At 69.7% G+C, this 12,237-nt stretch overlaps 1 protein-coding gene across 1 annotated transcript; it reads left to right on the top strand.

Annotated features, from left to right (window-relative positions):
- The first annotated feature begins 6,555 nt into the window (after nt 1-6,555).
- KCNN1 (potassium calcium-activated channel subfamily N member 1) lies at nt 6,556-12,237 on the top strand. Its single transcript, XM_074163728.1, is given in 9 exon segments — nt 6,556-6,933; nt 7,016-7,111; nt 7,202-7,620; nt 10,002-10,143; nt 10,255-10,365; nt 10,941-11,068; nt 11,778-11,847; nt 11,982-12,209; nt 12,211-12,237. Coding segments are annotated over 9 exon segments (1,599 nt in total).

Raw genomic sequence — 12,237 nt, 5'->3', positions numbered from 1 at the left:
CCTCTCCCCGTCCTTGCGTCGCGGCTCCCACACGCGCCCGGGCACGGCCACCGTCGCCACCGCTTGCTCCGTCGCCCAGAGCTGCCCACGGCCGCGGCCCCCGCGCCCCGGCCCATGCCCCCGCCGCCCCCCGGGACCCCCGGCTCCTCCCGACGCTCCCCGTAGCGCGGGGCCGTGGCAGGTGAGCGGGGCCGGGGGGGGGGGGGAGGTGGCAGCAGTGGGGACCCCCGGGGGTGGCAACGATGGGGAACCCTGGGAACGGCTTCCCCCCCCCCCCCCCAAACCGCGGCTGGGTGCCTGGTTGGGGGGTGTGTGTGTGTGTGTGACCCAAGGGACATTGGGGACACCCTGCCTGCCGTGGGGGGGCTGCGCTGGGACCGTGGGGCCGTTTGTGCTCGGGGATGGTGTGACCGAAGCCACCAGGAGGGGTTTGAGGGGCTAGGGGACCTTGGTGGCCCCCCGGCGGCGGGGTCCGGCTGCCGGCACAGCCCTGGGGACATGGCCCTGGGGTGGCTCTGGCTGGGGGACACCCCCCCCGGCGCTACCCCCAGCTCAGCACCCACCAAAACCAGAGGGACCCCGTGACACCAACAGCCCCGGTCAATGCGGCTTTGGTGCTGGGAGCCGGCCATGGCGGGGTGGCACGGCCGGTGAGGCACCGGGGCTGGGGGGGGGGACCTTGGGCTGGGGCTGGACGTGGCATTTGCCCCCCCCCCGGTGCAAAGTCCGGGGTCGGTGCTCGGGGCTCCCGGCAGGTTCTGGCACCGCGCGGTGCTCGTGGCCTCGACGTGCCGGGGAGTGCCCGACATGCCGTGGCGCAGCCGTCGAGGCCGTGGCTGTGCATTATGCTGGGGGGGGGGGTGTGTGTGTGTACCCCCCCCCTTTTTTCCCCTCCTGACCTTCCCTCTGACCTTGGGCTGCCCCTGGGGACCCTGCTCAGGGTTGGGGGCTGCGGGGGCTGCGGTGACACTGCCACGGCGGCGGGGACCACCACCCCGCAGTGCAGGGACAGGGCTCTCCAAAGGTGTTTGTGAGGTTGGGGGGATCCCCCCCCCTCCCTGAGGGACTTGTGGCAGTCCCAGGGGTGGCGGGGACACCCGTGTCCCCCTCTGGACACCCCCAGGTGGGGGGGTCTGTGGCGACCCGGTGGGGGCAGCCAGGCGGAGCGGCTTTGTCCTTCGGCTGAGCCGAGCTGCGTGGGGGAGGCGGCGGGAGAACCCGGCGCAGCGGCTTTGTCTGGGAACGGCGGCGCGGTGGCGGCGGAGGGGGGACGTGGGGAACCCAAACCCCCCACCCCCAGAACCCCCAGCACCCCCCACCCCAGCCCTAGGCACCCCCCTCGGCCCCACGCAGGTAGGGCATCCCCGGCTGTGTGTCCCCTCCCGAGGTGGGAGGGCTGGGGCTGGGGTCCCCCTTGGCCTGGGGGGTTTGGGGGGGTCCCTGCTGCCTCCACCAGCCCTGGGGAAGCCGGTGCTGCCCCCCCCCATCCCTCCAGGGCCCGATCCAGCCCCAAAGCATCTCGGTGGGGCTCAGGGGAGGGTTTTTCTCGGGGAGACCCCGGGACAAGCCGGGGATTCCCCTGCGTCGCGGGGGGGTGGGTACGTTCGGGTGTCCCCGTGTGTCCCCATGCGTGTGACAGCCCCACGCCCTTCCCCCTGCACCGTGGGGACCCGCAGACACCCCACAGCCCCACGGCGGGGGGGGAACGGGCCAGATCCTGCGTGGGGCAAATCACCCTGGGGCCGGGCTCTGCCCCTTTGCATCGCCCCCTTCGTGCTGGGGCGGACACCGGGGGGGCCGGGGGACAGGGACCTGGCTGCTGGCATCACCGGGGGTCCCGCGGTGGCAGGGCTTGGCTGAGCCATCCCGGTGCTCTTTGGGAGCCCGGCGGCTTCATACCGGTGCCTCCGCCAGCCCCAGGGGGCTCGGGTGGTCCCATACCCCCCCAAATCCTGCTCAGCCCCTCCCTGCCTTGCCCTTGGGGGGCAGTGGTGGTGGAAGACCCCCCCCGTTCCAGCCCTGTGCTGGCGTTTGCGGGGGCCGGGGGCTCCCGCCGTCACCGACAGATGCTCTCCAGCCTGGGACATATGGCCGGGGCTTGGCGGAGGCCGGAGCTGTGGCCTCCCGAGGAACCGGGGCCACCGCGGGGGATGTGGGGGGATAGAGGGGGGGGGCTGCAAGGGGTGTGACGCACTTCATGCACCCAGCAAGCTCCCATTCCGGCTGGTGGGGAACCCCTGTGGCCCCAGGTGGGGGGGCACGGCGGGGGTCCCGCTGCCCTGAGCACCCCATCCCCTGCCCCACGGCGGGTGGGGGGGAGGTTCCCCGGTTCCTTCCCCCCCGGGACGGCAGTGGGACCGTGGCCGTGTGTCCCGGCTGCTGGTGTAGGGCCCGTGGGCACGGCCCCCGCCAGCAACCGCTGCTCCCCCAAAATTCCTGCCCCGCCCTCCCCGGGACCGCGATTCCCAGGCAGGAATTAACGAGCGGGTAATAAATAAATCACCAGCCGGGAGCCTTTCGGCCGCCCGCCGCTATTTTTAGCTGCACCCTCCTCCTCCTCTGCAGTTGCTCCCAAGGCAGCGACGCTACTCTGGGGCATGGGGGGAGATGGGGGGGGTGTGTGTGTGTGTGTGTGTCTCCCACCGCCACCCCACAGCCACCCCCAGGGCACCGGGAGCTGCTGCAGCCCGGCCCTGCGGGGGTTAAACCGTGTGTCCCCCCCACACACACTTGTGTCCCCGCTCCATGCAGGAGGAGGAGGTGCTGCCCCGGCTGGGGTCCCCCTTAGGACCCCTTCGCCCACCGTCCCCGTCCCTCCCCAGCCCAGGGTCCTTCCCCATGGAAGCCTGTGACATCCCGTGGCGCCCTCCCCCCCCCCCCCCCAAGGGCAGCCTCTCCCCAAGGGACCCCCCTCCCACCCCGCCAGGGCGATGAGAACCCCGGGGGTGCCCGTGTCCCAGCCTCGAGTGTTGCGGGGGGAGCACCCTGCAGCCCCCGGCTGCGGCGGTGGGCACCCTGTCCTGCTGCCGCATCGCCGTCACCCTCCCGGTGCGGGAGCTGCCGGCAGCGGGGACGCTCGGGGCCACTGCTCAAGGGCATTCGGTGGCCATGGCCAGCAGCCCCGGGGCCGGGGGGACCTACCGTGTCCCCGTCCCCGCCATGGGGCCGTGGGGGACCACGCTCGGCCCCCCCTGTGCTACCCATCCCGCCCGAGCATCCTTGGGGATGTAACCACCGGCCATGTCGTCCCCATGGGGATGGGGGACAGGGACCCCCCCCCCGAGGCTTCACAGCTTTAATCAACCCTCTGAATCCTCCCGGACACGTTCCCATCGATGTCCTGACGGAGTGGGGGGGGGGGGGGAAGATTTAATAAGGCCCATTTACGTCGCCATCGATAGAAGCTATTAACCAAACCACTACGGAGTGACGGTTAATAAAATATTTAACTGTCGTCCCCCCCGGCCCCAGTCTTGGGGCTGGGGTGGGGGGGGGCTGCGGGGATGGCTTCACCCACCCCATCCCAGGTGCCAAAAAGTTTGCCAGCCCCTGGCAGGGCTCTGGCATCCCCGGCAGCTCCGCCATGGAGGAGGGCCCCGGGAGCCGGCAGCCCTGGGAAACCGCTTCCCCTCCGCTTTTTTTTTTTTGCCCGCTGCGTATTTTTATTTATTTTTTTCCCGCCCCCCCCCCTCCCCCCGGCCGGGTATTTAAAAAGAAATCGGAGCCCATTTTCCCCGCAATAAATTTGGCAGAATGGAGAGAAAAATGATCTGGCTCTGGAGGGGAGCCAGCCGCCCCGGATCCACCCCGGGGGGAGCAGCTGGGGCGCTGGAGCCCGGCCACGCAGCCTCGGCGCCCGCGGGGAGCATCCCCCCCACCTCCGGTGTGTCCCTCGTGGGGGGACGGGGTCCCCCAAGCCCTGCCACCCACCCCCCCCACCACCACCACCACCAGGGATGGGAGAGGTGTCTCGGCTCCGGGGATGGTGGCGGCGGTTGGAATGGGGGGGGACGGATGCTGGTTTTTGGGGGGTTTAGCTGCAGCGGGACTCGGTGATGGGAGGCCTGAAATATGGGGAGCGCCCCCCCCAGCCCCGCTGGGGGAGAAGTTGTGGGGACCCCCTGGCCCCCCCCGTGCAATGAGCCCTCTGGCCTGGCCCCACGGCCGGGATGGCAACGCCGGTGCCATCGGCATCCTGGGCTCTGGAGCGGGGATTTTGGGGCCTGTTGATGCGGGGGGGCTGTTGGTGCTGGGGGTCCATGATGGGGGGGGTCTGTGCTGGGGGGTCTGAGCTGGGGGTCTGTGCTGGGGGTGTATTCCGGGGGTCTATGCTGGGGATCTCTTTCGGGGCTCTGTACTGGGGGGGGGGATCCGTGTTGGTGGTCCATGCTGGGGGGGGGGGTCCATGCTGGGGCTCTGTGTTGGGGGTCTGTGATTGGGGGGATCTGTGTTGGGGGGGGTCATTGCTGGGGGTCTGTTTTGGGGGTCTGTGCTGGGGGTCCATGATGCGGGTCTGTGCTGGGGGTCTGTTTTGGGGGTCCATGGTGGGGGTCATTGCTGGGGGTCTGTGATGGGGGTGCTGTTGGAGGTTGTTGCTGGGGGGGGGGGGGTCTGTGTTGTGGGTCTGTGCTGGGGGTCCACGCTGGCTGCAGTGGGGCTGTTCCTGCAGTGGGGTCTGTGCTCACTGCCCTGAGCCCCCCCCCGGTGTGACGGGGTTGCTCGGGGGGGGGAAGGGGGGGGGTGCTGCGCTGGCTCTGCGGGGCCACCCGTGCAGCGAGGCTGGGGGAGCTGCTGGGCCTGTTCCGCTGACCCCCCCCAGTGTCCCCCCAGCCGTGTCCTGTGCCCCCCTCACCCCACAGCCCAGTGACAAACCCACGGCCGAAAATCACGGCTCTGCCTGACGAGCCCCCCACTCGCCCACCCTGGCTTCTGGGGGGGGGGCTTGGTGTGGAACCAGCCCAAGGGGACACGGGACAGGGTGACCCCCCCCCGCCTCGGGTGGCGGTTCCCTCGGCCGGGTGCAGTGGCTCTTGGCGGGTGTGGGGACCCCCCCCCCATAACACCGTGTCTGCTCTCTGGTCAGGCGTGGAGGGAAGCCCATGGCACCCGGACCCCCAGACCCCCCCCGCGCCAAGCCCCGGCCCCGCAGCCCCTAACGCCCCGAGGGCCCCCCCGGCTGGCCCTGGGGACCCTGAGCAGGTAGGGGGGCTGTGGGGGGGGCCAGGGTGGACAGGGCTGAGGGTGCTGCTGCAGTGTTGGGAGGGGGCACGGGGGTGCTGGGGTTGCATTGGGGGTGCTGGGGGGGGTGTGTTGGGGTGCCGGGGGGGCACTGGGGGTGATGGAGGGGATGATGTCCTGGGGGTGCACGGGGGGTGACAGAGGGGACGTACTGGGGGCGTGCAGGGGGTGCTGGCGGCAGCGTGGGGGGGATGGAGGGGGTGCACTGGGGGGGGGTGGATGGGGGAGGGATGAGGTTTGGGGTGCAGTGAGGGTGGAGGGGGGGGTGGAGGAGGTGGGCATGGGGGGGGCGCTGGGGATGCCATTGAAGGGGTGCACAGGGGTGTGACGGGGGGGGCTGGGCGGGGAGGGGGTGCACGGGGGTGTTTGGGGGTGCACGGGGAGGGCTTGGTGGGGGAGTTCCGGGGGGGTCCCGGCTGTCGGGAGGGCGTGGGGGGCTGTGTGGGCCGGGGGGGGGAGGCGGTGTGTCTGTGGGGCTGCGGGGGCAGCAGAGGGGTCTGGGGGCGCGGGGGGGGGGGGGGCCATGGAGCGCATGGGGCAGGGGGGCGCGCTGGGGGGGCGTGGCCGGCGCCGGGGTGGGCGGGGCGAAAGGCGTGGCGCGGCGGTTCGTCACGGGGGGGGCGTGGGCGGTCTCCTCCAATGGGGAGCTCCCGCCCCGCCTCCGCCCCGCCCCCGGGCGCTCCGGTCCCGCCGCCGCGCGCCCCCGGGACCGAGCCGGGCTGCGGCGGCGGCAGCGGCGGCGGCGCGGCCCCGGCCCCGGCCCCGGCCCGGCGGCAGGTAGCGGGCAGGGCAAGGCCGGGGGTGTGATTGAGCCGACCCCCCCTCCCGGGTCACCCCCGGTACCGGGAGCCCCGGGGGCGGCGGGGACGTCGAGGGGGCGGCGGGGACGCGCGCAGCTGCAGCTCGTTACCGGGGCCGTCCCGGGGCCGTCCCGGGGCCGCGGGTAGAGCCCAGCACCGGGGGCACCGTGGGGCCGGACCCCTCCTGCCCTCGCTGCCCCACCGGGGACGGAGGGAGGGGGGGGGCGGTGCAGAGGGGGCGGCCGGGCTGCGGCGGCACCACCGATCCCCGGGCGGGTTGGGGGGGCCGTCCCCCGTGGGCAGGACACGTCCCCGCCGCGGTGGAGGCCGGCACATGGGTGCCATGTGCCCCGCCAGGCGTCGCCCGGTGTCGGAGCGGGTGAGGATGCTGTATCCCGGGACCCCCCCCCCGACCCCGACCCAGGCACCCCCCGCCCGACACCCGTCCCCTCTCCCGCAGGTCGCCCCCGCGCCGCTGAGCCATGCGGGATCGCCCGGCCCCCTCCCCGCCAGAGCCATGAGCGGCTGCCGGTACAATGGGGGGGTGGCACGGCCACGGGGACCCCTGAGCGCCTCTGCCCGCACCCTGCACCCGCTGGAGGGGGAGACCCAGCCCCTGCGGCCACGCCACCCCCCCGGGCTCGAGGTGGTGGTCTCACGGCCGGAGCAGCCCGGGGGTCCCGATCCCGGCCCGGCGGCGGCCGCGGGGCAGGATGCGGCCGAGGAACGGGGACGGGGACCGCGGAGGAACCAGAACATCGGGTACAAGCTGGGGCACCGGCGAGCCCTCTTCGAGAAGCGGAAGCGCCTCAGCGATTACGCCCTCATCTTCGGGATGTTCGGCATCGTGGTCATGGTCACGGAGACGGAGCTGTCCTGGGGGGTCTACACCAAGGTAGGGGTGACGGTTGGGGGGGTGAGGGACCTGGGGGGGGGGTGTGTGTCTGGCCAGGCTCACGCTGTCCCCTTCCTCGCAGGAGTCATCCTATTCGTTTGCACTGAAATGCCTTATCAGCCTCTCGACCGTCATCCTCCTGGGGCTCATCGTCATGTACCACGCCAGGGAGATCCAGGTGAGGGGCACCCACCGGTGGGTGCTCACCAGGGCCCTGGGGGTCCCCCCAGCCACCCACCCACCGACCCCCCTCCTTCTCTTTCCGCAGCTCTTCATGGTGGATAACGGCGCCGACGACTGGCGCATCGCCATGACCTACGAGCGCATCTTCTTCATCGCCCTGGAGCTGATCGTCTGCGCCATCCACCCCATCCCCGGCCAGTACCTCTTCACTTGGACGGCGCGGTTGGCCTTCACCTACGCCGCCTCGGTGGCCGACGCCGACGTGGACATCATCCTCTCCATCCCCATGTTCCTGCGGCTGTACCTGATCGGGCGCGTCATGCTGCTGCACAGCAAGCTCTTCACCGACGCCTCCTCCCGCAGCATCGGTGCCCTCAACAAGATCAACTTCAACACCCGCTTCGTCATGAAGACCCTCATGACCATCTGCCCCGGCACCGTCCTCCTGGTCTTCAGCATCTCCTCCTGGATCATCGCCGCCTGGACGGTCCGCGTCTGCGAGAGGTACGGGGGGTGCTCCCCAGCGGGGCTTTTGGGGAAGAGGCGGGGGGGGGGGGTGGCGCGTGGGGCTGGGGTGCAGCTGAGGACACACGGTGCAGACCCCAGGGGGGCTGTGGGGAGAGAGGAGACCCCCTTGGAGAGGAGACCCCCTTGGAGAGGAGACCCCTTGGAGAAGAGGCCCTCGCTCTCCAGGCAGACCCTTCCTGCTCCCTCGCTCTCCAGGGAGACCCTTCCTGGTGGGACCCTCATGCCCTGGATGGTGGCTACGATGGTTTTCCCAACCCAAACCCACTTGCCAAGGCGAGGTGGGGGGTGGCCAGATCCCCGGGCTGTTCCCAGACCTCTCCCAAGCCCATCTGTGCCCCCCTGGGATGTGGCAGGACCCCCTCTTTTCTGGTGGGTCTGGCCAGGAGGAGCTGGGGGTCTGCGCAGGATGTGGCCCGTGTTCCTCAGCTGCGCCCGCCGGGATGCCGGGATGCGGGATGCCGGAATGCGGGATGCCGGGGTGCCTGTGCCGGTGCCCTGCCCGTGCTCGCCCCTTCTCGGCCGCTCCCCCCGCCCCCCCCCCCCCTTCCCGGGACGTCCATTAACGGCTCTTGTTTTCCCTCCCTGACCGCTCTGCTGCTCGCAGGGACAAACTGTGAGTCACCCCAGGGACCGACAGCGCGTCCTGCACGGGACGTCCCCCCCGCCCCAGGCTTGTGCTACCCAGAATTTAGGATTAGCTGCAGCCGGCGGGGGGGGTGTGGGGTGTCAAGGCTTGGGGGGGCCGGGGGGCTGGCAAAGAGGCCATGGACATGGAAAGGGGCCAGAGCCCTTTCCCACTTGGAACCTCAGTGGCTGCTTTCTGTCCCCCCCGTGCCCCCCAGCCTGGGGTGGCCGCGGTGCCCAGCCTGGCCATGGGCACAAGCCAGGGGTCCTGTCACAGCGTGGAGGGGGGTCAGAGCGTGGGTCCTTCTGCCCTGGCTCTTGGGGTGCTGTCGGGGGGGTGGGCTTGCTGCAGGAATCGCTATGGGTCCCTGGGTGGCCCCGGAGGGGGAATTCCCAGGTGAGGAGCGGAACTGAACCGGAGCAGCCAGGAAGGAGCCGCCGGATCCTTCATGTTTCCAACCAGAGCCTTCGGCTGAGTCTCCTAAGGGCTTTTTCTTGGCTCCGGTGGCTCCGTTGCTCCGCGTTTCCCCTCCTTAACGTGCACAGCCCGGGTGCTTCAAGGTGTCCCGGAGGCTCCTCGGGAGGACAGGGGGAGCGGGGACCACCTCAGCCCCCCCTGTCCCGGGGACCATCGCCATGGAGTGACATCTTCAGGCTGCTGTCCCTTTGGGGACAGGCTCAGCCCTCACTGCCAGCCCACCCTGGGGTGCGGGTCCCCCCCAGCCGTGCGGTGCCCCCCAGCATTGCCCTGCCCCATCCCTCGATGCCGGTTGAGGTTCCAAGCTGAGTTCCCGGTGCGGCTGTGCCCGGGGGGAGCTGAGGAGGGCGGGGGGGGGGGGGAACGCAGCAATCCTAAATTCCTCGCCGCACGCTTGAGTCCACCCCAGCTCGCTCCTGTCTCCTCCCATCCCTTCTCTCACCCCCTCAGCGCCCGGTTTGCCCGGCCCCCCCGCTGCTCCCCGCATGCCCCCCCTCCCGCTGCCCGGCTTGTCCGCACCCAGTGCCCGGCCCCGCTGCTCCACGTCCCTCGTCCCCAGCGAGCGGCGGGGACCGTGTCCGGGGGTCCCTCGGGAAGGGGGCTGGGAGGGTGGGCACAGCCATCTGCATTCGTGGCGTCGGCGCTGGCCACGAAATCTCAAAGCACAGTGGCCTCCGCTGTCCCCTCCAGTGACACCTGCGGTGGCCTTGGGGCCCTTTGTAGCCCTGGGCTTGCTGGCAGCAGGGCGGGGGGGGCACAGCTCACAGGGCAAGGGGTGCCCCGCTCCAGCCATGCACCCGTCCCCCGCTCTGCAGTGATGGGGTGTCCCCTCCCCGGGGGGGGGTCTGGTGGTGACATCCGTGTCCTGTGCTTTGAGATCCCTGGGGGAGCTTCAGGAGGATGGAGGCTGCTGCCATCCGTGCTGGGGGGGGGGGGGGGCTGCTGCTCTGCACCCCGTTATCCTCGTCCAGCAGCCCCTCTGAGCCAGCCCTGGTGACAGCCACCCCAGTCTTACCTCCTTCCCGGTGCCCATGTCCGGAGTGGCCGTGCCTGGTGTCCCCAAAGTGTCCCCAGGGTGTCCCCAGCTTCTTTGGGGGGGGGGCTGTGTGCCAGCGGCACAGCCAGCAGCTTGGGGACACTCCGGGCTGGGAGAGTGGATGGAAAAAGTGGCTAAAAACCTCCTGGCGGAGCCACGAGGGGCAGGTGGCGGGACCGGGACCGTGCGGTGACAGCGGCTGCGCTCGGCCCCGGGCAGGTACCACGACAAGCAGGAGGTGACCAGCAACTTCTTGGGGGCCATGTGGCTGATCTCCATCACCTTCCTCTCCATCGGCTACGGGGACATGGTGCCGCACACCTACTGCGGGAAGGGCGTGTGTCTGCTCACCGGCATCATGGTGAGCGCCGGGGAGGGGGGACAGGCAGGGAAGGGGACACACACACACACACAGACGAACGCTTCTGGCCCTCACCGTGGAGGGGGGGGGGGGGGGGCTCTCTGCCCGCAGGGTGCCGGTTGCACCGCTCTGGTTGTCGCCGTCGTTGCCAGAAAGCTAGAGCTCACCAAAGCGGAGAAACACGTGCACAACTTCATGATGGATACGCAGCTAACGAAGCGGGTAAGACACACACACACACACACCCCCACACACACCCCCGGTGCCGTCCATCGCCCCCCACCCCGGCCCCGTGAGACAGGGCATCGCTGGGCACAGGACCAGCCACCTCCATCCACAGAATCCCAGAATGAGATGAGGTTGGAAGGGATCTCTGGAGATCATCTCCTCCAACCCTCCTGCCAGAGCGGGGTCACCCAGAGCAGGTCCCACAGGAACGTGTCCAGGGGGGGTTTGAATGTCTCCAGAGACGGAGACTCCACACTCTCTCTGGGCAGCCTCTTCCAGGGCTCTGCCACCCTCACAGCAAAGAAGTTCCTCCTCATGTTGAGATGGAACTTCCCATGTTCAAGTTTGTGCCCGTTCCCTCTTGTCCTGTCACTGGGCACCTCTGAAAGACCGGCCCCATCCTCCTGACACCCACCCTTCAAGTATTTATAGACGTTGATCAGATCCCCCCTCAGCCTTCTCTTCTCCAGACTAAACAGACCCAAGTCCCTCAGCCTTTCCTCAGCAGAGAGATGTTCTAGTCCCCTCAGCCCCATCCCTCCCCCTGGTGCTTCCTTCCTTCCTCCCAGGTGAAAAATGCTGCTGCCAACGTACTCAGGGAAACGTGGCTCATCTACAAACACACCAAGCTGGTGAAGAAGATCGACCATGCCAAAGTTCGGAAACACCAGCGTAAGTTCCTCCAAGCCATCCATCAGTAAGTGCCAAACCTTTACCTGCTTCCTACCAGGAGGTTGTTTTTTTTCCCTTGGGGGCTCCGGAAGGAGAACCGGGTGCTCCCCTCTTCTCACCACCCCCCCCAACTTGGGAGCCAGGTGGTCCCCATCCCCACTGTGGGGATGCTTTTCCAGAGGGTGGGGACCCCGATGATGCTGGGGTGACCCCAGGGATGAGGCTTGATGTGATGGGGTCTGCCGTCTGGGGAGCAGGGCTGGGGGTTGCGAGCCCCCAGGCCGCTTGCTGCTTTTTGGGGGGGGGACCAAGGGGTCCCCAGCTTGGGGGGAGGCACCGAGGGGGGGGGGGGCCGTGCTGCGGCTGCTGTCGTCTCCCTGCGCTCTTCCCGGTGGTATTAAACCTGCTGTTGTGTTTTGTCTCTGTTCTGCCCCGTCCCTGCAGAGCTCAGAAGTAAGTCGCCCCCCCGGGGCTGCTCCTCTCCTCCGTCTGCTCTTCCCGTTTGCATGGGCTCCTCGCTGCAAAACTTGGGGGGGGGGACACACACACATACACGGCTGTGCAGCCCCCCCAGGGCTGTTTGGGGGGCAAGGATGGAAGGGCAGAGGCTGTGCTTGCAGGGTGGAGGGAGGGGTGGGGGGCTGCATGTCGGGGTGCTGGGGGTGGGGGCTGCATGGGGGTGTCGCTGACCTTGACCATGCCACCACCCCCCGCCCCCCGCCATGTCTCTGCAGGCTGAGGAGCGTGAAGATGGAGCAGCGGAAGCTCAACGACCAGGCCAACACGCTGGTGGACCTGGCAAAGGTGGGCGATGCCAGGAGGGTGGGATGCAGGGGGGGGGGGGGGGTGGGACAGTGGGACCCTGCGGTGTGGGTTCCCGGTGCTGAAATTTTTTTGTCGTCGTGTGTGTCCCCCCCCCACGCCCCCCTCCATCTCAGACCCAGAACATCATGTACGACATGGTCTCGGAGCTGCAGGAGCGTAACGAGGACCTGGAGAAGCGTCTGGGGGCCCTGGAGAGCAAGATGGAGGCGCTGGGGCTGAGCCTGCGGGCGCTGCCGGGGCTGGTCAGCCAGGCCCTGGGCCAGCAGCAGCGCGAGCTCCTGGGGAGCTGGACCCCCCGCCTCTGCACCCCCACCCGACCCCCCAGGTCCCCTTCCACCGCCCCCCCCCACCTCCTCGGACAGCGGGTGA

This window comes from Numenius arquata, chromosome 25 (genome assembly GCF_964106895.1).
Source record: "Numenius arquata chromosome 25, bNumArq3.hap1.1, whole genome shotgun sequence".
Lineage (NCBI taxonomy): Eukaryota > Metazoa > Chordata > Aves > Charadriiformes > Scolopacidae > Numenius > Numenius arquata.
This window is presented reverse-complemented; position numbering and strand designations above follow the sequence as displayed.